We start from the raw sequence: 26,969 nt of genomic DNA on the forward strand, positions 1-26,969 counted from the left end.
CATACATTTATCCTGACTCTACACACACGCACACCCACTCACATACAATCAGAATATACACTGCTGCTACTCTGTTTATCATATATCCTGATACCCAGTCACCTTACCCCTATACATATCTACCTCCAACACTCCAGTATCCCTGCACATTGTAAATATGGTAGTGGAACTGACTTTTCCTGTATATAGTATGCTGACTTACTTTCTCCTGTTCTTCTTATTTATATTTCTCGTGTGTTTTTGTTGTACCTTGTTATTTGTAGTATTACATTGTTATTGATTACTACATTGTTGAGTTTAGAGCTTGCAAGAAAGGCAATTCACTGTTCAGATGACATTAAAAACGTGAAACTTGAAACTTGAAATAGCATACTGAGTTTCCAACTATAAAGTCAAACTTTGCCTGCTGATGCAATGTATTGTCCTCTCTTCACTTCCCAAGGTCAAAGACCTCAGAGTGGATAATTGTATTCTTTATTGCTACAAAATAAACTAAAATCCAACTCACATAGATTATCAGAAAGTCTTTGTTCAGCAAAGGGAGGCTCTCTATCTAACCACTCAAATCCCTCCTGTCTCATTTCCTTTTGCAGTTTATAACACTCCTCTGGCATGATGGGGTGTACACACACACACATACACACACACACAAATAGGGGAAGGGGTCTAACTCACTAAAGTTAATCCCTCTATATCCGTCAGAACTGTATCCAATCTCAGTCATATACTCTGATGTTCCACAGCCTATTTTTGTCAGAACTGTATCCAATCTCAGTCATATACTCTGATGTTCCACAGCCTATTTTCGTCAGAACTGTATCCAATCTCAGTCATATACTCTGATGTTCCACAGCCTATTTTCATCAGAACTGTATCCAATCTCAGTCATATACTCTTATGTTCCACAGCCTATTTTCATATTCTCTGCAAACTCCTTCCATCTCATTCTCTGTCCTTCCATCTCTTTCTCTTTCTCTCAGTCTAATAACAGTATTGCTGAAATTCTGGTCTAGTCTGTGTCCTATCCTAACAGCAATGTGATTGCTCATATTGCTTATATTTCAGCTTTGTGTGAGTCTGATAGAAATGCTATTGAGAATCCATATCCACAGTAGACATGAAATGACACTTGAGCTGTGAATCCCTGGATGTACATCAGATCCATCCAAACCACAGGACAATTCTCTGGTACACTTAGCCACCTGAATACCAGTCACGGCTATCTTGACTGGGCTCTCTCTACCTGTCTCTTTCCTAAGTCTGTCTGAATAGGTTCAGGTAAGCAGTACACAGATAATGGTTGAATAGCTTCTCAGTGGTGTATTACTTACTATAGTCACACATAGAGGGAAATAAAGCTGTGCATGTGACCATGGAGGGAGCGAGGAGAATAAAAAACCTGTTAGCCTGTTTTAGAGTAACCTTCAACATTAGAATGTATGTCATCGGCCCTTCACGTGTGCCTCAATGGACGCCTTGTAAAAATAGCAGCCTGACATTGTGCTGTATCTCTCTCTCTCCCTCTCTCTTCTCTCTCTCACTCCTGCCGCTAGCAATGAAGAAGCAGAATCACAGACCATCATGACCGTGGATAGCGTGTGAAAGCCGTTGCTAAAACCTCTTTTAGCAATGGTTCTATCTGTGTTTGATTAACAGTTGTTATAGAAAAAACACAGGCGCAATTAACGAACAATTACCAGATACTAATGATGCTTGGGGAGGCAGTTGTAGATGGTGATCTGCTGTATGTATGTCAACCAGGGATGGTTACCTTGGCTATGACTTTGTGGTGGTGAGGAGAAGTCAATTCTAAAAACCACAAAACCAATTATGGGCTTCCTAAGACACAGAGTGGAAACGCTGTTCATGCATGCAGCGCTGGCTAACCCTATCTCCCTGTGAGTGTGTGGGGCTTTGTGCCCCCCCCCCACACACATACACACAGACACTCCTGTCTCTCCTAAGCCAATAAATTAGGGTGTCGCTCGATCTGCAGGTTTATCTTACTGTGGGATTCCATTCTAATCAGTATATTGATCTAGGCTGTGAGAGAGAGAGCGAGAGAGAGAGAGAGAGAGCGAGCGAGAGAGAGAGAGAGAGAGAGAGAGAGAGCGAGAGAGAGAGAGAGAGAGAGAGAGAGAGAGAGAGAGAGAGAGAGAGAGAGAGAGAGAGAGAGAGAGCGAGCGAGAGAGGAGCGTCTTAGAAGGAGGGCAGAGACCAGTAATCCCCATCTCCATTCACACCCTGCCTGCCGGGGAGTCAGGCTCAAGGTTATGCAGTGCAGCACCACAGACCAAGGCCCAGGGCCAAGCTGGGGGAGGAATGAGACAGGGGCACACCACCCTGGGGAGAGGGTATCCTGGGGTGGCCATGGAGGTTGTAGTATCCTCAGTAGACTTTGATGCTGGGTACTTGAACAGTAGGGCAACTTTTTTTGTAAAGGGGTATTTTTGAGGCAATGGAGGCACCAACTAGGGAAGCCCTGGGGTGAATTGGACACTACTAAAGTAGTCTTTCAGGGATTAAATGGGGTATGTACCTGGGTAATTTGGAAGTTGTTATGGGGTACTTACGAGGGTAGTCTTTGGGGTGCACCTTCTCTGACCAGTTGCCGTAGAAGGTGACTCTGTACTTGGCCGTTCCACAGGCACAGCAATCCAGCAGAGGCCTCTCTGTGGTCTCCCCATACAACGACTCTGAGAAGGGAGAGAAGAGAGAGTGAGAGAGAGAGAGAGAGAGAGATAGAGGTTGATGGAGGAGAGAGAGTTTGACAGCAGAGAGAGGTATAGGGTTGTTATAGGTAGGGGACACAGGAGAGGAGAGGAGATGGGCTTATTTACTGTGGTTTGAAGCAACAGAATGAGGGGAAACAAGATATATTGGGCTTTCATATTGAGCTGTCTTTTGAAAATAAATTCATGCTACAGAGTCGCTATGAGAAGGTCACTGAGTTGAGAAATATGAGAAGTGCAGTTGCCTTAGATGTCCAATTTCTTCCACAACTGTGTGGTTGGCTCAGATGGAGAGGAGAGGATGGATATAGGCTCCTGATTTTGCCTGGTTATTTATATGATGATGTGGTGAAGAGATAGAGGAAGGGAGGGAGGGATGGTAGGGGGAAAGGTGAGTGAGGGAGGGGTAGGGGTGAGGGAGGGTGGGAGGGATGGCGGGAGGGAGGTGTAAAGCTGTTCTTTTGATCAGTCTCCGTAAGTTCGCTATCCAATGTCAGGCACAGCTTGGGAGATACAGCACAAGCGTAAAGATCCAGACCTAGTAAGGGAAGAGAGAGTAAGACAGGAGATATTGAGATATAGTAAGGGAGAGAGAGGAGTGGAAGATATGTAGCGCCCTTTATTGCGTATCAGTAATGGAGGACATACCTTTTTCACACATCCTCTTGGTGAGAGAGCCTTCATCCTGGAAGTAGATGATCCTCTTCTGGACAATGCTGGCCCTGCAGAGAAAGAAGGAGGGGGGAGGAGGAAGGGGGGAGGAGGGGAGGATGAGGGGATGAGGTGAGAGGAGAAGAGGGAGTTTCAGGGTAAGAGAAAGGAGATGAAAGGTTGGAAAGATAAAGCAGATGAAAAGATGAGGATAAAGTGGAGATCAGGTGGAATAAGGGAGGAAAGAAGCAGGAGATGAGAAAAAGAGAATAGAGTTAAACACTCATACAGTACTTTTAGCACAGGGAGTCACCAGGGAGCATTGGGAGTAATGGTGAACTCAGGATGAATGTTGAGTGTCTGAATTAATAAAACCTTGGGAGGACATGTCTGAGGTCAGCTACTAGAGCAGGTGCTGTGTTATTCATCAATATGTTAACGTGATTCCAGACAGGTCTGAGATCAGCTACTAGAGCAGGTGCTGTGTTATTCATCAACATGTTCCTGTGCTTCCAGACAGGTCTGAGATCAGCTACTAGAGCAGGTGCTGTGTTATTCATCAACATGTTCCTGTGCTTCCAGACAGGTTTGAGATCAGCTACTAGAGCAGGTGCTGTGTTATTCATCAACATGTTCCTGTGCTTCCAGACAGGTCTGAGATCAGCTACTAGAGCAGGTGCTGTGTTATTCATCAACATGTTCCTATACCTCCAGACAGGTCTGAGATCAGCTACTAGAGCACACAGGGGAGCTGAATCACAAGCACTCTCAGACCGGAGGGATTTGCTAGCTCTTACAGAAAGTACTTATTAACATAAAGACTTGTATTTAGCAGGAGAGAGATGCGGTCGGAAAAGAGATTGAAAACCTAGAGAGAAAGAGAAAAAGGAGTGAAAAAAGACAGAAAGTAAGCCTCCCTTTTGAGAAACGATCAAGAGTGAGAGAGCACACAAACACACACACACACACACACACACACACACACACACACACACACACTCAGGCGAGAGGAACCACAGTGTGTCAGAGATAAGACTGAGTGACAGGCCAACAGTGAAGTTGAGCTAAAGTCCTGCTCCTGGTCCTGGCAGAGAGACTGTTCTGATAGAGCTGTCTGAGGGCAGAGCCACTGAGTTCTGGGGGGACACAGGTCTTAGTGGGGCCTTGACATGCAAATCAGACACAAACAAACCCATTCAAGGGCCAGAAGTGGGCCGGCGTGAGGGCCAGAAACGATCGCAAACAAATTACTTTCAGGGCCCAAAAGCTGTCACTAACAAACTCCGTTCAGGTGCCATGCATTACAACAGACCTGGCTACCCACAACAGGCTGCAGGTTTCCATGGTGATAGTGGGCAGAGGGTAGCAGCAGGGTGCTAGGTTCTAGGCTCTGGACTGTCTGGTTCTGGTCCAGGTGGTTCCTGTCCAGCTGGACTATTTATGGAGCAGGAGTCCGAGCTGGGCCGAGCCCACTGCTGTCATTGTCCTCTCCCACAGTCACAAAAATAAAGAGAGAGAGAGAGAGAGAGGGAGGGAGGGAGAAGAGAGAGAGGAGATGTAGATGTAGAAGAGGACAGGTATAAGACAGAGAGGTTGGGCCTCCCGAGTGGCGCGGCGGTCTAAGGCACTGCATCGCAGTGCTTGAGGCATCACTACAGACCCGGGTTCGATCCCAGGCTGTGTCACAGCCTGCCGGGACCGGGAGACCCATGAGGCGGTGCACAATTGGCCCAGCATTGTCCGGGTTAGGGGAGGGTTTGGCTGGCCGGGATTTTCTCATCCCATCACGCTCTAGCGACTCCTTGTGGCGGGCTGTGCGCCTGCAAGCTGACTTTGGTCACCAGCTGGACAGTGTTTCCTCCGACACATTGGTGCGGCTGGCTTCCGGGTTAAGCGAGCAGTGTGTCAAGAAGCAGTGCGGCTTGGCAGGGTCGTGTTTCTCTCGACCTTCGCCTTTCCCGAGTCCGTAGGGGAGTTGCAGCGATGGGACAAGACTGTAACTACCAATTGTGGAGAAAAAGGGGTTAAAAATGAAATAAAGACAGAGAGGTGTAGTATATGCTCATCTCAGGAAGCAGTGGTAGTGAGGAGGAGAAATGGCACGAAGAAAGAGAGACACAAAGAAGACAAATCATTCATTTGTTATGGTCCTGCTTATCCTTGAAGGACACTGCTTTGGAACACTACATTATCTCTCAATTCTGATTTGATTTCAACCTATTCTCCAAGCAAACCTCCTACCACGCTCCTGTCTTTCTCCAGCCCGTCTCCAGAGCAGGCTGTCAGGGGGATTATGTTTGATGATCTAAGGGCTGGACCAGTGGCAGAGGAGGCTTTTTTACAGGCTTTGTCAGGCAGGCCGGACAGAGAAGGGACAGTATCTCTAGAGTGACAGGGAGTGACAGCTATATGCCCCTATTAACATAACACAACTCTCTCTCCATCTATCTTTTTCTCACCCTCTCTCGCTTTTGTTTTTTTTGCTACTTTTACTCACCAAGGCACACAGCGAGACAGAGACAGAGAAAGAGAGAAAAGAGAGAGGAGAGAGAGAGAGCAGAGAGAGATAAAAAAGAAGAGAAGAAAATGAAAAGCTTTTGTCCCAAATCTTCTATTTCACAAAGCATAAACACAACAGATCCCATCCGAAAACGAGGAATGGGTTTGGAAGGGATAGTAGCTGGACAGGAAGAACCCTGTCTAAGGGGTGTACCTAGAGTTACAGAGGTAACAGGGGTACTCCACCCCAGGCGCTCCTAAACGCACCGCCAGCATATCTCTAATTGTTCACACTTTAATTCAATCTCACCCCAATTTCAGATATCTCTCCCTGAGCGAGCCGCTCACACACTGCCTTACTGGCTGCCCACCTTCTGGGGCCGGCCAGGCAATCAGGCACAGTAATGCTTATTTAACATCCAATTTAAATTCTATCAATGAGATGCTATTAAAGCCAGATTCACTTTCCTGGCTCCACACCGCCGATGGTTATCGCCTCAAAAGCGCTCCGGTGTGTGTGGTGGGTAGGTGTGTGTGTGTGTGTGTGTGTTTGTGTGTGCATGCGTGTGTGCGCACACGTTTGTGTCCGTGTGCATGCATATATGTGTGTGTGCGTGCACGTGTGTGTGTGTGTGTTTGAGCCTGAAAAAAAAGACTTTTTCTGTATAAATGAACAAAAATATAAAGATTCTACAGAGAGTGTGGTCCAGAAATCAGACAAACGTCCATCCCTTTTTGACCCCCATAATCATGGTGAGCCAGACCAAACCACCACACTCACTGTTTCCAGCCACCAGGAGACAGCAGCTACTCCTCAATTACAGCTAACCATCAGGGAAGAGAGGCCGTCACACCACTGCCTTTCTACCCACAGCACTAGAGGAGCTCTCAAAATCTCTGATGTTGCCCTCAACTGATCACGTTCCACACAGGCACACTGGGCAATGATGACAATATACACGGTAATACACATACAGTACACATCTACATATGTTGCATAACACACACTCACACACTCACACAAACGCACATGCACACGTACACGTAAACACAAACAGACACACACACAGGCACCAGACACATGCACAGTCTGTATTTCCATAATAGTTATAGCCAGAGGTGTTGCTGTCGGAGCTAACCAGGTTATTTGACAAGTAGGCAGACAAGCAGGCTGAGAGCGTTGAAATGAAAAACAAACATTCCTCTGCTTGTATTAATAATGAAATCCCCCACTCTCTGATGAAACAAATACTATTGTAGCGACCCTCAGGGGGTAGGGTGGGCTGGCAGCACCAGGCTGGCAGCACCAGTCACGTTCATTGTTTATGGGGTTGTCATGGTAATAGAAAAGGTGGGAGCCGCTCATGGGTTTGTGGGGATATAACTAGTGGGGAGATACCTCCTGCTGTACTGTTATTTATGGCTAGCTAGTTCAGGCAAGGTTGATTGTTTTATGCAGTTCTCCATTACCCCATGTAGTGTAACATTAAAACGCCTGGTGGCATTAACCGTATTTCCCTCCCCGTCCATTTGTTATTTAAGCTAGTAAAGTCACGGAAAAAGTTCGGGAAACCCGTAAACGCCACACTATATTCAACCATTTCAGATTCAATGCTGCCTGCGTGCGTGTGTCTGTGTCTGTGTCTGTGTGTGTGTGTGCTCCTGTGTGCCTGTGTGTGTGCGTCCATGCGTGCATGCATATGTGCAGGAATGTGTGTGTTGTGTGTGTGTGTGTATATGACTAACATGTGTTTGCATTTGTTTAGGAAGAGAGGGAACAGAGGCTGTTGCTGCTTGGGCTCTAGCTAGCGATATACAACAGCTTCTGAATAATAATCTGGCAGTATGACGTTTGGGGGTGCACCCGCCCCACTTCACTGACAAAACTTTAATAAGAGTGATCACCCAGTAATTAAACTTCTGAGTTTGCAAAGACATTTCCCTTTCAACTATAAACCTCTCCTCGCCTGGTGTCATCACTCTACAGTGAAAAACAACCTTCCCCACTGGACGTACCTTGGTATCACATCCCCACTCCACAACCTCCACAAGTAACCATATCTCGCTCTCTCCTCATCTCACATGCAGCCACTATCTTTCAAATTCTGTCCATTCATCTGTTCTATACTGATCACTTTTCCTCTTGTATTATCTCTCTCCTTCATTCTCTTTCTCTGCCTCTGTCCCCCGCTCTCTGTCTCACCTCCGTTCTCTCAATAGATATAAGATAGCTGAGAGGTAAAGTATTAGAAGATGCCTGCCTGCCTGGTTAGTCTGCTGTGGGAACAACACACCTACGCCCTGGTTGAGAAAGGCAGAAAGAGTGAAGAGGAAAAGGAGAGAGAAAGGGGAAGGAATGAAAAGGGTGTGTAGTAGAGAGAGAAACCAACAGGAGAGAGAAGACTGAGTGAGAGAGTTGAGAGGGAGAAAGAAAGCCAAAGAAAGGGGGAGTTCAGAGACAGAGACGGAGGCAAGGAAATCTCATCACTCACTTCGACAAGCACATAATAACGCACATTAATAAGAAATGCAAGCCTTTTTTACGCCCCTACACACATAACGACGGCACAGGGAGAGATTTAAACGGGGCAGGAGAGAAAGTGACAGGCCAACTGAACTTTAATAATGCAGACATTAGCATGCCATGTAGGGCACAACCCCTATGTTTCTGTTCCTCTCTCTCTTCTTTGTAGCTCTCTCTCTTCTCCCCCCACTGGGCACACACTGGTTGAATCAACGTCAAATTCAATGAATTGAATGTGGAATAGATGCTGAATTGACATCTGTGACCCACTCTCCTCCTTCTCTCTCTCTCTCTCTCTCTCTCTCTCTCTCTCTCTCTCTCTCTCTCTCTCAAACAAGATCCCACCTCAATGCATGGGAGTGTACTGTGATCTATGTTTGGTACAGGTAACTAACACATACTGTACCTAAACAAGCCCTGGAGGCACACGACACGGCAAAGGAATCAATTACCTTCACCACAAGCCATTGCAGCTAATCTTGTAATTATGAATTAATTATGCAACATAAATTCTGGATGAAACATTGATACTATATTCTGTGTGAAACCTTTAGGCTGGGTTTGGGAGGAGGGGTGTTTTGATGGAGTGGACTACAGTAATAACTTTACATGTACAGTAATAGGGAACATGTGAGAGCCATACTGTCTCTAATCATGCCTGAGGGGTAGGGTCCACATACAGCTCCTTATTCACAGTATACAATCAACCACACACTGCCACAGCTCAATTGGATTTGCGTCATAGTATGGTCACCAACTCTGGTGCTCTACACAAGCTAAAGGTTGTGAATGTTTTGTTCCAGCCCAGCACTAACACACCTGGATAAACTAATCACCAAGCCATCAAAACATTGATTAGTTGAATCAGATAATATTGCCTTTGGTCTAGAACAAAAGCCTCTAAGCACAGTAGCTCTCCAGTACCATGGGTGGTGACCACATATGGCTGCATCCCAATTCTCCACACTACTCCCAAAGTGTGCACTTGCACATTGGATTGATGTAAGCATTGGCTGGAGGGAGTTTACACCGTTGTTGAATCCATACCTGGGAGTGTGCAAGACAAGTGCACACTTCAGAAGAGGGGTGGATATTGGGGACGCAGCCATATAGATCCTTACTTTAGGGTTCTTCAGAGAGCCCCAAGTACAGGTACCTACTTGAGGGTGACACAACCAGAGGCGCTGGGGGGGGCTGTCCAGAACACCTGGATCCTGGTGCGTCTCCGAGGGGTACTCTCTGTCACCGCCGGGGGACAGTTGATCATGAACTGGGTGTCCTCTTCATCAATGATCTGGACAACACATAAAAACAGACACACACACACACACAGACGGACAGACAAAGACGGACAGACACACACGGCATGGATTAGAATTGATTTAAATATGGACAAGCAAATGAGGAAAAATCCTGTAATTCTGATTGCCTGGTACCTTATGTTCTCTCTGTATTATACCATCTCTCAATGTGAGTTCAAGTGCAACTTCATTTAACTACCATTAGCTTTCATTACCAGGCCTAATTAGAATGCTTCAATTAGACATTATCTAATTCATTAGCAACATCTGTTCATTGCAAGTACTAGTACATTTTGGCATTTCACAAATTATCTTCAATTAAATGAATGCTATAAATGAATTCGATCCATTTTAAGATCCTTGTGTCATTTACACTATGACTCAGTGTGGAAGCAAAGCCATCTGGATACATCTGGCTGGTATGCAATTGAATATATTGTGTGTGAATACATACATAAGTCTATCCTATAGTGGCAAATTGACAGCTTTACAGCTGGACCGCAAATATATAATGGTTATTTCACACATGCACAAGCACACACACACACGCACGCGCAAACACACACACACAAATACACTCACAACCTCTTTGTCATGCACCAGTAGTTATACTGTAGGATCAATAGTGCATTTCACAGACATACTGTATGTGGCCAGCCACGATTCTTAGCAAATTAATGAAGGGCTTAAGTGCCGTCCTTGAAGGGTCATTTTCAGTGTGTGCGCATTTTTAGCTCCAAGTGCTTTTGTTGAGTGTATGTGTGCGTGTGCGTGTGTGTGCGTGTGTGTGTGTGTGTGTGTGTGAAAACATTCTCTCTGTCCAGAAACCACAGTTCTATTTGACAGGAAGTGACATCAGGGCGATAAATACTCGGAACTCTCTCACTCAATAAAGCTGTCAGCGGAGAATTCCTTCTGTCATGCCATGTTATGAATGAATTTACTCTGGACTGGACTGTGTGTGAGTGTGTGTGTGTGTGTGTATGTGTGAGAGAGAGCTCTGGGCTTGACTGGCCTGGCTGCGTCTGTATCCAGCCCTCTGAATCACACCCAGAGGTCATAAAAGCCTTTCTAGGTTCCCATGGTTTCTGACAGGCATACCTGGGGTGGGGGCTGACTGAGCTGACTGGAGTCTGATAACCCAGGGGAATGAATTAAACACCATTTGTGAAAAGCAGCAGCCATTCAACTGACCTATGGCTCTGACTGTGTGTGTGTGTGTGTGTGTGTGTGTGTGTGTGTGTGTGTGTGTGTGTGTGTGTGTGTGTGTGTGTGTGTGTGTGTGTGTGTGTGTGTGTGTGTGTGTGTGTGTGTGTGTGTGTGTGTGTGTGTGTGTGTGTGTTTGAGAGAGCGAGTGACAGAGACTAACTGTGAGAAACAGAGAAAGGGGAAGACTTTTTGAGGTAGAGTCTGTGAGAGAGAGTGTGTTTGCTTGCAACAGCTGGTCAGACTTGAACAATAACATTCAACAACATTCTGCCCAAACTAACATGGGCCAATATGAAAGGTGATTACACGTTACACACACACACACACACACACACACACAAACGACAGGGTCTATTTGACGCAAAGCTCATTTGAAATCTGCAAGTGTGCTCCATCTCAGCCGTCTCTGGACATCTCCCTACTCGATGAAAGCGCTTTTTATTGAGCTCTCACGGGAGGTCAGCTGACAGTGTGTGTGTGTGTGTTTGTGTGTGTGTGTGTGTGTGTGTGTGTGTGCACGACTTGCCAACAATGCTTTCAAGGGAAAATGATTTCTGACTACACATCACTTCACAGCAGGGCGAGACGACCAAACAATAGGGAAGGTCAGGAAAGTGAGGAGGCAGATAGAAGTGTTTATGCTGGATGAACTGTGAACTGCAGTGGAACATTGAATCAGTGTTGAATCTGATACAGTTTCTGTCCTACCAGGCTGGACCAGATAGTTGTGTTTGAAAGGGGCTGTGTGTCATGCCTCCCATAGGACTGGCTGATGATGGGAAGACACTACAGAGAAAGACATAGAAATGGGCTTTGGCTGAGGAAGGGAGTTCTAACATACCAGATCTCTCTCTCTCTCTGTGTGTGTGTGTGTGTGTGTGTGTGTGTGTGTGCGTGCGTGCGTGCGTGTGGCAGCAGGTAGCCTAGTGGTTTAGAGCGTTGTGTCAACTGAAAGGCCGCTGGTTTGATTGCTCTGGATTAGAGCGTCTGCTAAATTACTAAAATGTGAAATGTTGTCTGTGTGGATTGTTTGCATGTAATTGAGGTTGACAGTGAAAGGAACTCCTCTAGAGCGGGGGAGGAAGAGAGGATGGGAAGAAGTGTGTGTAGAGCTGAGTGATTGCCGCTGACTGGATGATACAGCGTTTCCCTTTTTCAACCAATGACATTTACCGTGCTCTGTCACGCCGTGCTGCGCCCACTAACCCACCCACCAAACCCCTCACCCACCCCCCTCGCCTCGAATAAGGAGAAACGTCAAGGCTGGTACTAAATAACAACAGCATGAGATCAATGGCAGGGAAAAATAAAGAAGCCAAACATAAAAACCTTACAGCAGCAAAAGTGGGTAATGAGATATTTTATCCTTCATCCTTCGGGGGTTGTGCGCTCGGTCATGGCATAGTAGTAACTGTGAGTAACTGAAGTGCTATACTCTAAAACTCGCCTCAACACAAGAAACGGTAAACTGTAAAACATTCAGCTTTATGTGGAAAGGGAATGAAACCAACAGGTTCATGAGAGTCAGAAAAGGGGAGTTGCGTCTGGTACTGCTACAGTTATGGCTGCTCTTAAAACCAATGTAACAGGCTCTCATTGATGAGGTCTGGCTTGTACACATACATTTACCCCTTGCTGATTGGATCACTGTATTCTACCTCTGCCAGAGGTAAGCCAGGACATATGAGGGTAAGGAGTGAGGTTGAGCGGAAGAGTGAATAATATTCCCCTAAAGGATGATGGTAAGAGACATAAGGTAAGAAAATACAGGGAGACAAGACTGGTGTGCAAACAGAGAAGCAAGTTTGGGAGGTGAAAAGGGGAGATACGTCAGTAAACAAAAGGCGCAGGGGACGATTGACTTGACTGCTGAGAGTCTCACAGCAAGGTTGGTTGGCAGTAGTTGAATGGGATGGATCAGGGACAGAGGAGTATTTCCTCACCCTCCAGTTTCCTTCACATTTAGGAAGTCTGATATTGCCCTTCATCCACTAATCCTTTATCACTTAACCAGTGAACGGAGATGTGTTGAACTAACTGCACTCTTCTTTTCAAAGGTCTAAAAACAAGAGGGTCAAGAGGGACGTGAACGAACATGCTGTGCCAGAGGGATGTGTTGTGAAGCAGAGCAAGGTGGAGAGGTCTGTAACAACGGTAAATGTAATAACACCGATAAATGTAAATCACTTTTCTAAATGTAATACATTTTTTATTTTTTATTTAACAAACCCGGTAAATGTAATAACTTGCCAGTAAACCTAATAAAATGTTGAACGGTAAACACAATCACTTTTTCCACTGAATGTAAAAAGTTATTACATTAACCGTTGGTTATTACATTAACCGGTGAGTATCAACTTATTTATGAATAATGTAATATTCAACCAATCATGAAATAAAGTACCTCAATTTAATGCACATACCAGCATCCACTGCCAATTACAACACAAACAAACTCATGCACATCATACAGGAATACTCATACATAGAAACACTCACAAGCACACATTGAAATGTACATACAGTTGAAGTCGGAAGTTGACATACACTTAGGTTGGAGTCATTAAAACTTATTTTTCAACCACTCCACAAATGTCTTGTTAACAAACTATAGTTTTGGCAAGTTGGTTAGGGCATCTACTTTGTGCATGACATAAGTAATTTTTCCAACAATTATTTACAGACAGATTATTTCACTTATAATTCACTGTATCACAATTCCAGTGGGTCAGAAGTTTACATACACTAAATTGACTGTGCCTTTATACAGCTTGGAAAATTCCAGAAAAGGGTGTCATGGCTTTAGAAGCTTCTGATAGGCTAATTGACATCATTTGAGTCAATTGGGGGTGTACCTGTGGATGTATTTCAAGGCATACCTTCAAACTCAGTGCCTCTTTGCTTGACATCATGGGAAAATCAAAAGAAACCTCAGAAAAAAATGTGTAGACCTCTACAAGTCTGGTTCATCCTTGGGAGCAATTTACAAACACATGAAGGTACCACGTTCATCTGTACAAACAATAGTACGCAAGTATAAACACCATGGGACCACGCAGCCGTCATACCACTCAGTAAGGAGACGCGTTCTGTCTCCTAGAGATGAACGTACTTTGGTGTGAAAAGTGCAAATCAATCCCAGAACAACAGCAAAGGACCTTGTGAAGATGCTGGAGGAAACAGGTACAAAAGTATCTATATCCACAGTAAAATTAGTCCTATATCGACATAACCTGAAAGGCCGATCAGCAAGGAAGAAGCCACTGCTCCAAAACCGCCATAAAAACTGCACATGGGGACAGATATAGTACTTTTTGGAGAAATGTCCACTGGTCTGATGTAACAAAAATAGAACTCTTTGGCCATAATGACCATCGTTATGTTTGGAGGAAAATGGGGGTTCTTGCAAGTCAAAGAACACCATCCCAACCGTGAAGCACGGGGGTGGCAGCATCATGCTGTGGGGGTGCTTTGCTGCAGGAGGGACTGGTGCACTTCACAAAATAGATGGCATCATGAGGTAGGGAAATGATGTGGATATATTGAAGCAACATCTCAAGACATCAGTCAGGAAGTTAAAGCTTGGTCGCAAATGGGTCTTCCAAATGGACAATGACCCCAAGCATACTTCCAAAGTTGTGGCAAAATGGCTTAAGGACAACAAAGTCAAGGTATTGGAGTGGCCATCACAAAGCCCTGACCTCAATCCTATAGAAAATGTGTGGGCAGAACTGAAAACGCGTGTGCGAGCAAGGAGGCCTACAAACCTGACTCAGTTACACCAGCTCTGTCAGGAGAAATGGGCCAATATTCACCCAACTTATTGTGGGAAGCTTGTGGAATGATACCCGAAACGTTTGACCCAAGTTAAACAATTTAAAGGCAATGCTACCAAATACTAATTGAGTGTATGTAAACTTCTGACCCACTGGGAATGTGATGAAATAAATAACTGCTTAAATAAATCATTCTCTCTACTATTATTCTGACATTTCACATTCTTAAAATAAAGTGGTGATCCTAACTGACCTAAGACAGGGAATTATTACTAGGATTAAATGTCAGGAATAGTGAAAAACTGAGTTTAAATGTATTTGGCTAAGATGTATGTAAACTTCCGACTTCAACTGTACATACACAGTGATACACACACACACATAATTGGGTAACATTTTACTTGATTATTATTAATCAAGCTTATTATTACATTATAGGCATTTTAGCAGACGCTCTTATCCAGAGCGACTTACAGTTAGTGAGTGCATACATTTTTTCATACTGGTCCCCCGTGGGGATCGAACCCACAACCCTGGCGTTGCAAGGGCCATGCTCTACCAACTGAGCTACACAGGACTATTATGTTATCCCGTGGTTATTAAGTTATCAGGTTAGTAGCAACTTCTTTGATGAATAACATAATAACTTCAACCGATCATGTAATAACATCCCAACATCCATGTCTTCATGTATTACTTCCCTTACTTTGATGGACATGGAATAGTCCTAAAAGTGCAAACCCCATCAATCTGGCACACAATGATTTCAAATGTGGATGGCAGATCTGGATGACACAATGGCAATTGGTGTCAAATTAACATGTTGAGTAAACGTGCCTGAAACCTGGAGACTTGCATTAGCGCCATAAGCTAACACCTTGGCTTCATTCAGCAGAGGCTATCAAAGTCTTGTGCTGTGCAGAACTAACCCAGTCAGTAGCAGTGTAACAGAAGTGGTTCAGTAAACCATGCTTGAGGCTAAATACATTGTTTGGAGTATGGAATAAAACAATAGTATATTCTGATGTGCTGACGTCCAAGCTCTGTAAGCATTAAATATATAAGTTATATATATAGAATCTGCACACTATAAACAGCAAAAAACTAAATACATGCACATACATGCCTTCGTTGAGATGAAAGTTGAACAGCAGTAACCCAGCAAACAGGGGACGTCCTAAACGACATTCGGCAGCGTTCCCATTATGTCCCTTAAGGGTTTCGGTGTGACGTTATCGCTCTGATGTTCCGAGAACATTCTAAGAACGTCACGTGATGGTCCCAAGGGAACATTCTCTGTTTCCTGTAAGTACCCAGGACATCACAGAGGACCATGTCAGGACCTTTTTAGAACATTCTCAGGAATTAATTTTTACTAGTTCTTAGAACGTTCTTTGGGGGACCTTTGTCTAGTTCCCTGAAAGTTTCAAGGACGTCACTGAGGACCATATCAGGACCTTTTTATGATGTTTTTTAATGGTGCTTAGGACGTCGCGTGATGGTCCCAAGGGAAAGTTCTCTGGGGGACCCTTTAAAACGTTTTTAGGACGTTCATGGGGGGTTGTGTCATGGTCCCCTGGAGGTATTGTCTAGTTCCCGGTTTGTCCCGGGGACGTCACCGAGGACATTTCTAGAACATTCTTGGGACATTGTGATATGGTCCCCTGGAGGTTTTGTGTAGTTCTCGGTTTGTCCCAGGGACGTCCTTGATAAAGTTTTTAGGATGTTCTTGGGATGTTATATGATGGTCCCCTGGAGCTTTTGTCTAGTTCCCAGTTGATCCCGGGTCTTCCCCGAGGACGTATTTAGGATGTTCTTGCGATGATGTGTCATGGTGCTCTGAAGCTACCCTGGACATTCTTGGAGGCATTTGTCAAGTGATTGTCCTAGGTGTCCCAAACTGTTATAGGTAAAGTAATGGAATAGTATGGGGGTTTTAAGGTTAGTGGTACTCTGTTTAGCTAAAACAGTGTAAAAATATTTAATCAATAACAATATGATTACATTTGACATGATAACTTCAGTACTGCTAAATGGCATATTATTATTACAGTTTTTTCTGAATGCTTAAGCGCTAATTGTGATTCTTGTAGCACAATTTCTAAAACTATTAATACGTATAGCAAAACCACTCACTGAGTTTACAAAACTAAAAGCAGAAACACTGCTTTGCACTCAGTTTACAATTTTGTAACACACACTTTGCAAAACTGTAGGCACAATTCACTGCACAACACTCTTTTTGCAGAACTTTAAACACAACTCACTGCTTACACTCAATTACCAAATTTCCAACACACTCCTAGCAAAATTATACACATGTATGGCTATCATTAACACTATTTTGCCAACTGTCTGGCACACGTGAAAACTGTTGTAGATAATTAGTTCACTTTGCAATCAGCCTAAGCACTATAAATAAGCCACAGGTAAGCTGTCTGTGTGGAGTACAATGGAAGGAGCAGTAAGAGGGAGAAGAGTGAGAATCAGAGGAGGCCGAGGAGGCCGAGGGAGAGGACGTGGAGTTGAAGAAGTTGGAGGAAGAGGACGTGGAGTTGAAGAAGCGAGAGGGTTAGAGGAAGTTAGAGGAAGAGGACAAGGAGGAGCAAGAAGAGGACGAGGAGGGGAAAGAGGAAGGGTAAGAAGAGTAAGAAATAGAATAACTGATGACATCAGAGCTAAAATAGTGGCAAGGATCATTAGGACATTTCGAAATGAGAATCGGTAACTACTTTGTAGCACTGCCATACTCTAATGAGAAACACAACAGTACCATACATGCAAAAATACTGAAATTGTTACTTTACAGAATTGCTAGACGTCCAGATGTTGGGGGCAGAGGAAGAATGTTCACTCCAGAGCAAGAGACCCATATAGTGAACATGGTGATTGCCAATAATGCAATAAGACTGCGCGAAATACAGCAGCGCATAATTGATAATGACACCATCTTTCAAAATATACACAGTGTAAGTATTTCTGCACTAAGTCGTGTACTTGCGCGCCACAGAATAAGAATGAAGCAAATTTACAGAGTTCGTTTCGAGAGAAACACAGAACGTGTAAAGCAACTGCGATATGACTATGTGCAGGTAAGCTATAGTGTCATTGGTTCTGAATTTGGAAGTGCATACTGTAGTGCTGTGCATGGGCCTGATGTGTTGCATTTGTTTTGTCTTGTCCAGAGAGTGATGGAACTAGAAGCAGATGCCATGGGACATGAGCTACTTTTTGTAGATGAGGCCGGTTTTAACCTCAGTAAAACCAGGAGACGTGGCAGGAACATTATTGGACACCGTGCCATCATCAATGTCCCAGGACAACGTGGTGGTAACATAACCATGTGTGCAGCTATAAGCCAAAATGGTGTTGTTCACCATCATGCAACCTTAGGCCCATACAACACTGCACACATTATTGCATTCCTGGACACCTTACATGACATGCTCACTGTTCAGAGACCAGAGCATACCCGATATGTCATCATATGGGACAATGTTAGTTTCCATAGGGCTGCTTTGGTCCGCAACTGGTTTACAGACCACCCATTCTTCATGGCACTCAACCTCCCTCCATACTCTCCATTCTTACAGTTTTTTCTGAATGCTTAAGCGCTAATCGTGATTCTTGTAGCACAATTTCTAAAACTATTAATACGTATAGCAAAACCACTCACTGAGTTTGCAAAACTAAAAGCACAAACACTGCTTTGCACTCAGTTTACAATTTTGTAACACACACTTTGCAAAACTGTAGGCACAATTCACTGCACAACACTCTTTTTGCAGAACTTTAAACACAACTCACTGCTTACACTCAATTACCAAATTTCCAACACACTCCTAGCAAAATTATACACATGTATGGCTATCATTAACACTATTTTGTCAACTGTCTGGCACACTTGCACATGTGAAAACTGTTGTAGATAATTAGTTAACTTTGCAATCAGCCTAAGCACTATAAATAAGCCACAGGTAAGATGTCTGTGTGGAGTACAATGGAAGGAGCAGTAAGAGGGAGAAGAGTGAGAATCAGAGGAGGCCGAGGAGGCCGAGGGAGAGGACGTGGAGTTGAAGAAGCGAGAGGGTTAGAGGAAGTTAGAGGAATAGGACAAGGAGGAGCAAGAAGAGGACGAGGAGGGGAAAGAGGAAGGATAAGAAGAGTAAGAAATAGAATAACTGATGACATCAGAGCTACAATAGTGGACCATGTCATCAACCATGGGATGACCCTGAGGGAAGCTGGCCAACGGGTTCAGCCTAATTTGAGCCGCTACACTGTGGCAAGCATCATTAGGACATTTCGAAATGAGAATCGGTAACTACTTTGTAGCACTGCCATACTCTAATGAGAAACACAACAGTACCATACATGCAAAAATACTGAAATTGTTACTTTACAGAATGGCTAGACGTCCAGATGTTGGGGGCAGAGGAAGAATGTTCACTCCAGAGCAAGAGACCCATATAGTGAACATGGTGATTGCCAATAATGCAATAAGACTGCGCGAAATACAGCAGCGCATAATTGATAATGACACCATCTTTCAAAATATACACAGTGTAAGTATTTCTGCACTAAGTCGTGTACTTGCGCGCCACAGAATAAGAATGAAGCAAATTTACAGAGTTCCTTTCGAGAGAAACACAGAACGTGTAAAGCAACTGCGATATGACTATGTGCAGGTAAGCTATAGTGTCATTGGTTCTGAATTTGGAAGTGCATACTGTAGTGCTGTGCATGGGCCTGATGTGTTGCATTTGTTTTGTCTTGTCCAGAGAGTGATGGACCTAGAAGCAGATGCCATGGGACATGAGCTACTTTTTATAGATGAGGCCGGTTTTAACCTCAGTAAAACCAGGAGACGTGGCAGGAACATTATTGGACACCGTGCCATCATCAATGTCCCAGGACAACGTGGTGGTAACATAACCATGTGTGCAGCTATAAGCCAAAATGGTGTTGTTCACCATCATGCAACCTTAGGCCCATACAACACTGCACACATTATTGCATTCCTGGACACCTTACATGACATGCTCACTGTTCAGAGACCAGAGCATACCCGATATGTCATCATATGGGACAATGTTAGTTTCCATAGGGCTGCTTTGGTCCGCAACTGGTTTACAGACCACCCATTCTTCATGGCACTCAACCTCCCTCCATACTCTCCATTCTTAAATCCCATCGAGGAGTTCTTCTCTGCCTGGCGCTGGAAAGTGTACGACCGTCATCCTCATCAACAGGTAGCTTTTTTACAGGCAATGGAGGAGGCATGTGGAGATATTGACCAGGCATCATGTCAGGCCTGGATACGGCATTCAAGGAGATATTTTCCCCGGTGCCTTGGACTGGAGGATATCGCATGCGATGTGGACGAAATTTTGTGGCCGGACCCAGAAAGACGACATGATGTAGGCTGATTGTTTTTCTTCTTTTTGTGAAATTACTATTTTGTGTTCTGACTTTGTCTTGGTTTTAATGAGTGTGAATAAACACCAATACTTGAAGTTTGGATCCTTGTATGTTTACATGACACTATGACAAAAGTATGACCTCAAATTGACATCTGTACACAGAGAAAGCAAAAGCCAGATGTGTTTTGTATTCATACCATCAGTGTGTAGTTGGCACATTGTGTGCTTAGTAGATGATGGCTTGTGTTTACTGTTTGATACGAAAACACCATTTTTAAGAAGGTGTGAAGAGTTAATCTAGCTGTGTTCGCTTTTGCAAGAGAACTACAATGTTTTGATAATTGGGTGAAAGGTTTTCTTATTTGTGTGTAGAGTTTTGCAAAAATAGCCAATAGTTACAAAAAATGTGCTTAACCAATCAGAAAAAACTGTAAATCCCATCGAGGAGTTCTTCTCTGCCTGGCGCTGGAAAGTGTACGACCGTCATCCTCATCAATAGGTAGCCCTTTTACAGGCAATGGAGGAGGCATGTGGAGATATTGACCAGGCATCATGTCAGGCCTGGATACGGCATTCAAGGAGATATTTTCCCCGGTGCCTTGGACTGGAGGATATCGCATGCGATGTGGACGAAATTTTGTGGCCGGACCCAGAAAGACGACATGATGTAGGCTGATTGTTTTTCTTTTTTTTGTGAAATTACTATTTTGTGTTCTGACTTTGTCTTGGTTTTGATGAGTGTGAATAAACACCAATACTTGAAGTTTGGATCCTTGTATGTTTACATTGACATCTGTACACAGAGAAAGCAAAAGCCAGATGTGTTTTGTATTCATACCATCAGTGTGTAGTTGGCACATTGTGTGCTTAGTAGATGATGGCTTGTGTTTACTGTTTGATACGAAAACACAATTTTTAAGAAGGTGTGAAGAGTTAATCTAGCTGTGTTCGCTTTTGCAAGAGAACTACAATGTTTTGATAATTGGGTGAAAGGTTTTCTTATTTGTGTGTGGAGTTTTGCAAAAATAGCCAATAGTTACAAAAAATGTGCTTAACCAATCAGAAAAAACTGTATTATTATTATTACTGACTTTTCAATATGACCCCACCTGGGATTTAAACTCACAACCTCTGGATTTGGGGCATGCTGATCTTGTGTGTGTGTGTGTGTGTGTGTGTGTGTGTGTGTGTGTGTGTGTGTGTGTGTGTGTGTGTGTGTGTGTGTGTGTGTGTGTGTGTGTGTGTGTGTGTGACTAGCATTGCCAAAAGACAAAGACCTGTGAATGGATCAGTAGACAAAACCTCCAGGACACCATGACACAACGTCACAAAATCATCCTTGGGACAAACCGGGAACTAGACAAAACCTCCAGGCGACCATGACACAATGTCCCAAGAACATCCCCGAGACCAACTGGAAACTAGAAGAAAACCTCTAGGGGACCATGACACAACATCCTGGCGACTTTAGGTGACCATTTTGTGACATCCTAACAATTAATTATTGTTTGCAGCGAAATATTGCAGAAAATTATTTACCGTTCAACATTTTATTGAGTTTATCAGCAAGATATTACATTTAACGGGTGTATTACTCCCCAAAAATGGAAAAATTATTACAAATAGGAAGTTATTACATTTACCAGTGTTATTACATTTACCGTTGTTACAAGGTGCAAATATAATTTATATAAAGGTCATAAATATAATATAAATTGCAAAAGTTGCACCTCAGCATTATCTGAGCTCAGTATTCATTGATTTATTCATATCACTCAAAGATTTCAGTCAGGTTGTGCGTGACTAGTTTAACAAATGGCTTCATAACATTGTTTGGTTAAAATAGTGTCTGTAAGGGAGGAGTATCAGTCCTCTGGCCCAGCAATCTGGTTATGAAACCTATAAACAACATCTTCTTGGCCAATTCACCTGCTGTGTGTTCTTGGCCTGAAACCTCTGTCTCCCCCAGCCCATCTCACACCGCACTAGAACCCGGAGTGCCTAATCAGAGCTGGAGATGTCCTACAATATCCCCTGACACCTAAGTGTGAAAACACTCCCTCGATCCCTCCTTCTCCCTCTCTCGCTCCCTCCCTTTTCCAGTCCAGTTGGAGCCGTCTGTGTAGGCTGGGAACGATCTTGGCACTGAACTTGGCCAGATTTGTGTGTGTGTGCACACCGTACATGCATGCATTGCCACATTTCACACACCTGGGCTCTCCCTGACTTGCACAAGGCTCCTTTTCCCATTTTCACACACACTCTCTTTTTCACACACACACACACACACACAGGAATAGAGAGGAGGGCCGTAAATAGAGGTATTAGAGGAAGTGAGGTGAGAGTAATCGTGCTTCCTCCAAGATGGTGCGTGAAACAGAATGACTCTGGTAGGAGGGGTCTGAGAGGGGAACAGATTATGTTGGGAGTTCTCTGTCACACACACACAGAGAGTGGAGTGGGTGAGAGCCGGCACAGCAGTGTGCAGGATACGGGAGTCCAGAGGGAACATATGGTGTTGATGTAATTGTTCTGCCAGGTGTGGTTAAGTGTGTTGGCTCTGCTCTGCTCTGCTCTGGGAGAGAGGATATCCGTGCACCTGTATATCATATGACTGCATCAATACACTCCCTATTCACTGGGACTGCTGTGCCCCCAGTGACTGACTGGCTGACTGACTGACTCCATAATATGAATAGGGTATAAAAACATACTCTGCTTTTGTGAACTTTGAGAGCAGCCTTCTTTTGTTCCTGTGTCATGCAAACTTGAAATACAGTATATTCAAAATGTAATTGACTTACACTGTGGATAAACTTAAATTCTGTATTAAAGGTTAAGTAAGTAGGAATTTGGTCCACAAATGTACCCACATTTCTATTATATGTAAATAGTTTATGATTAATGAATGCCATAATGTAGTTACTTTGTCAGATACTTCTCTCTATTAGCTGAAATCTTATTTTTTCATAGACATTTTAGCTGTCGGCTAGCTGTTCGGTCCGAACAGATTCACAAAACATGGGAATCTGCTGAACTATGAAGACATTGTCTCTCTCTGAGGCACATGTTGCTAGGCAACCCCCCTGCGCTTGCCTGGGCAGGCCTGCTCCCTACCTGGCTAAAGCCAGTGTGAGAAATGTTCTAACAAACTCTTTTTGCTATGAAACTAAATAAATACTGCAATCTGTCCTACAAAACCTTTTTGCTAGATTCATGATAGACAAAGCAAGGATAGTGAACTTAAAAACGTGATGTAGTTTTATTGGAATTTGCAGCTGTTGTTGGTACAGTAAGTAATGAATCTGCTAGCTTCTGATATGACTGACTGCATCTTAATTTTTTTTTACTTTCACCTGAATAACCAAAGGTGATTTAGAAATTAAAAAAGATTAATGTTGTAATATCTACATTTGCATGTTGTATCATTTCAATGACATACAGTTGAAGTCGGAAGTTTAGATACACTTAGGTTGGAGTCATTAAAGCTCATTTCTTGTTAACAAACTATAGTTTTGAACATTACACAAGTAATTTTTCCAACAATTGTTTACAGACAGATTATTTCACTTATACTCAATGTATCACAATTCCAGTGGGTCAGAAGTTTACATACACTAAGTTGACTGTGCCTTTAAACAGCTTGGAAAATTCCAGAAAATTATGTCATGGCATTAGAAGCTTCTGATAGGCTAATTGACATAATTTGAGTCAATTGGAGGTGTACCTGTGGATGTATTTCAAGGCCTACCTTCAATCTCAGTGCCTCGTTGCTTGACATCATGGGAAAATCAAAAGAAATCAGCCAAGACCTCAGAAAAACAATTGTAGACCTCCATAGGTCTGGTTCATCCTTGGGAGCAATTTACAAACGCCTGAAGGTACCACGTTCATCTGTACAAACAATAGTACGCAAGTATAAACACCATGGGACCACACAACCGTCATACCTCTCAGGAAGGAGATGCGTTCTGTCTCCTAGAGATGAACGTACTTTGGTGCGAAAAGTGCAAATCAATCCCAGAACAAAAGCAAAGGACCTTGTGAAGATGCTGGAGGAAACAGGTACAAAAGTATCTATATCCACAGAAAAAACGAGTCCTATATCGACATAACCTGAAAGGCCTCTCAGCAAGGAAGAAGCCACTGCTCCAAAACTGCCATAAAAAAAGCCTGACTACGGTTTGCAACTGCACATGGGGACAAATATCGTACTTTTTGGAGAAATGTCCTCTGGTCTGATGAAACAAAAATAGAACTGTTTGGCCATAATGAACATCGTTATGTTTGGAGGAAAAAGGGGGCAGATTGCAAGCCGAAGAACACCATCCCAACCGTCAAGCACGGGGGTGGCAGCATCATGCTGTGGGGGTGCTTTGCTGCAGGAGGGACTGGTGCACTTCACAAAATAGATGGCATCATGAGGAAGGAAAATTATGTGGATATATTGAAGCAACATCTCAAGACATCAGTCAGGAAGTTAAAGCTTGGTCGCAAATGGGTCTTCCAAATGGACAATGACCCCAAGCATACTTCCAACGTTATGGCAAAATGGCTTAAGGACAACAAAATCAAGGTATTGGAGTGGCCATCACAAAGCCCTGACTTCAATCCTATAGAAAATGTGTGGGCAGAACTGAAAAAGCGTGTGCGAGCAGGAGGCCTACAAATCTGACTCAGTTACACCAGCTCTGTCAGGAGGAATAGGCTAAAATTTACCCAACTTATTGTCACACCCTGGCTCTGGGACTCATTATGTTGAGCCAGGGTGTGTTCATTTCTATGTGTGTATTTCTATGTTGGTGTTCATTCTAGTTTTTTGTATTCTATGTTTGCCTGAGTGACTCCCAATCAGAGGCAACGAGTGTCAGCTGTTGGCTGGTTGTCTCTGATTGGGAGCCATATTTAAACTGTATGTTTTCCCTTTGTGGTTGTGGGTTTTTGTTCCGTGTTCGGTCATTGATACCGTGGACGTCACGAGTCGTGTTTTGTTTTGTATTTTGATGCTTTAACTATTAAAGTATGTTTGTTCATCACGCTGCGCCTTGGTCTACTCCTTACCCTGACGATCGTGACACTTATTGTGGGAAGCTTGTGGAAGGCTACCCGAAACGTTTGACCCAAGTTAAACAATTTAAAGGCAATGCTACCAAATACTAATTGTGTGTATGTAAACTTCTGACTCACTTTGAATGTGATGAAATAAATAAAAGCTGAAATAAATAATTCTCTCTACTATTATTCGGACATTTCACATTCTTAAAATAAAGTGGTGATCCTAGCTGGCCTAAGACAGGGAATTTTTACTAGGATTTAATGTCAGGAATTGTGAAAAACTGAATTTAAATGTATTTGGCTAAGGTGAATGTAAACTTCCGACTTCAACTGTATAATGGGCAGTCTCCTTGTTGTCTTACCTGGAAATGTCCAGCATAGTCCTCTTCTTTGTCTCCTTCCCTGCCCTCCCTCAGAGCGATGAGGGTGAAGCCTCTGAAGTAAGCGGGACTGGATGCGTACAGAGTCACTGGGGATCACAAACACACAGTCAGTGAAGAAAACAAACTGATTGGAAACAAATTGATAGGTTTAATAAAGGTATGCAAAATCCTAAAGTACTAACCCTTCTGGATTTGTTCAGTTCCTCATATGAATTATATCTTTATAAGCTATACCAATCAGAAGGGAAATTAGCGCTTCACTTGGTGACACAACTGGCAATTGCTGTCCTTATTAGTGTCATTATCATTACTGTACTGATATACAGTAGCTTCCCTGAGATAATGTGTTTGAATAAAACTGTGATGTGATGAGTGATTGAGCCAAAATTAGACTTTTGTTAGACTAATTAATCAAAATGTTATCTATAATGACCAATGAGTTTGCAGGTAGAGTTACCAAAAATGAAGTTAGACCATCAAAAGTTGCAAATATTTCAGCGATAAACAGACGCCTATGAAGTTACAGTATGAGGGCATTCTGGTCTGTGTCCAACTCCTCTTTCCACAAGAGAGTGTGACTTGTCATAACCCAGCTCTGACTTCTAGGCTATCACTTCCTTATAAATGATCACAATACTGGCCCGCGTCTTCACATAAGCTGAACACAAAAGATAAATAGTGTAAAGGCAAAAAATACCCTATTGTGTGTCAGACAATGTGCGCGCCAAAGGACGGAATACACTACCTCTGTAAGTGCTCCCAGGCTGATAATTTTCTGGGTCCCCCTCGACTCGGAGCCGAAACTCGTTGTAGCCTTCCTTCCGAGTTCCCTGAGCCCGTAATATCCGACTACAATACCCGTCTGACTTCCCAGCTCTCTCCGAGGGCTCCTCCGTGAAGGCGAACCCGGCGTTGCACAGCGCAGTGGAGATAAAACACTGTAACAGCAGAATGCACAGAAATATTCCCGCTCCTGCCATCGTGAAGCGGCAGCTCTCGCTCCAGCTGATGCGAGCAAAGGTGGTGAAATACGCGTGCGGTTCAAGGAAGGAAAAAACGCTTGCTTCACCACTCAAAACTCCAGGAATAGACTAAACGGGGCAATTGATAAGACTCCCCTCACTCTGGATACGAGGTAGCTGTCTCCGCTATTAAGGTAAATCCATCCTGGAGAGAGAGAGTGCAGAGAAAGAATAGCCTAAGATGTGCACTCGCTCTTGCAGAATCGCACACTGATTTGTTGAAGAGCAGCTGATGATCAGTGAGTCTAGTGTTTGCTTAACTGAGCGCGAGAGCCTACACAGGGTCAGGGGAAATAGCGGAGCAGTGTAGAGCGTAGCGCGGCTGTCTCCAAGGCACCGACGCAGGCTATGAGCTCAACGACCTAAATGCACCTAGCCAACAGACTGGAAACAG

General features: G+C 43.7%; 1 protein-coding gene across 1 annotated transcript in view; it reads right to left on the reverse strand.

The window, feature by feature from the left end:
- Nucleotides 1–26,628, reverse strand: part of LOC311128572 (spondin-1-like) — a gene marked incomplete at its 3' end in the record, with an annotated part of 120,275 nt that extends 93,647 nt beyond the window's left edge. The window contains exons 1-5 of the mRNA XM_084160758.1: nucleotides 26,299–26,628; nucleotides 25,533–25,639; nucleotides 9,567–9,700; nucleotides 3,381–3,454; nucleotides 2,574–2,696 (exon numbers count right to left, since the gene is read on the reverse strand). Of these exons, the coding sequence (XP_084016884.1) occupies nucleotides 2,574–2,696; nucleotides 3,381–3,454; nucleotides 9,567–9,700; nucleotides 25,533–25,639; nucleotides 26,299–26,533 (673 nt within the window). The 5' untranslated portion in view covers nucleotides 26,534–26,628. The remainder of the gene's footprint in view (nucleotides 1–2,573; nucleotides 2,697–3,380; nucleotides 3,455–9,566; nucleotides 9,701–25,532; nucleotides 25,640–26,298) is intronic.
- Nucleotides 26,629–26,969: the final 341 nt, after the last annotated feature.

Source organism: Coregonus lavaretus, assembly GCF_964263955.1.
Source record: "Coregonus lavaretus genome assembly, chromosome: 4".
Classification (NCBI taxonomy): Eukaryota; Metazoa; Chordata; class Actinopteri; order Salmoniformes; family Salmonidae; genus Coregonus; species Coregonus lavaretus.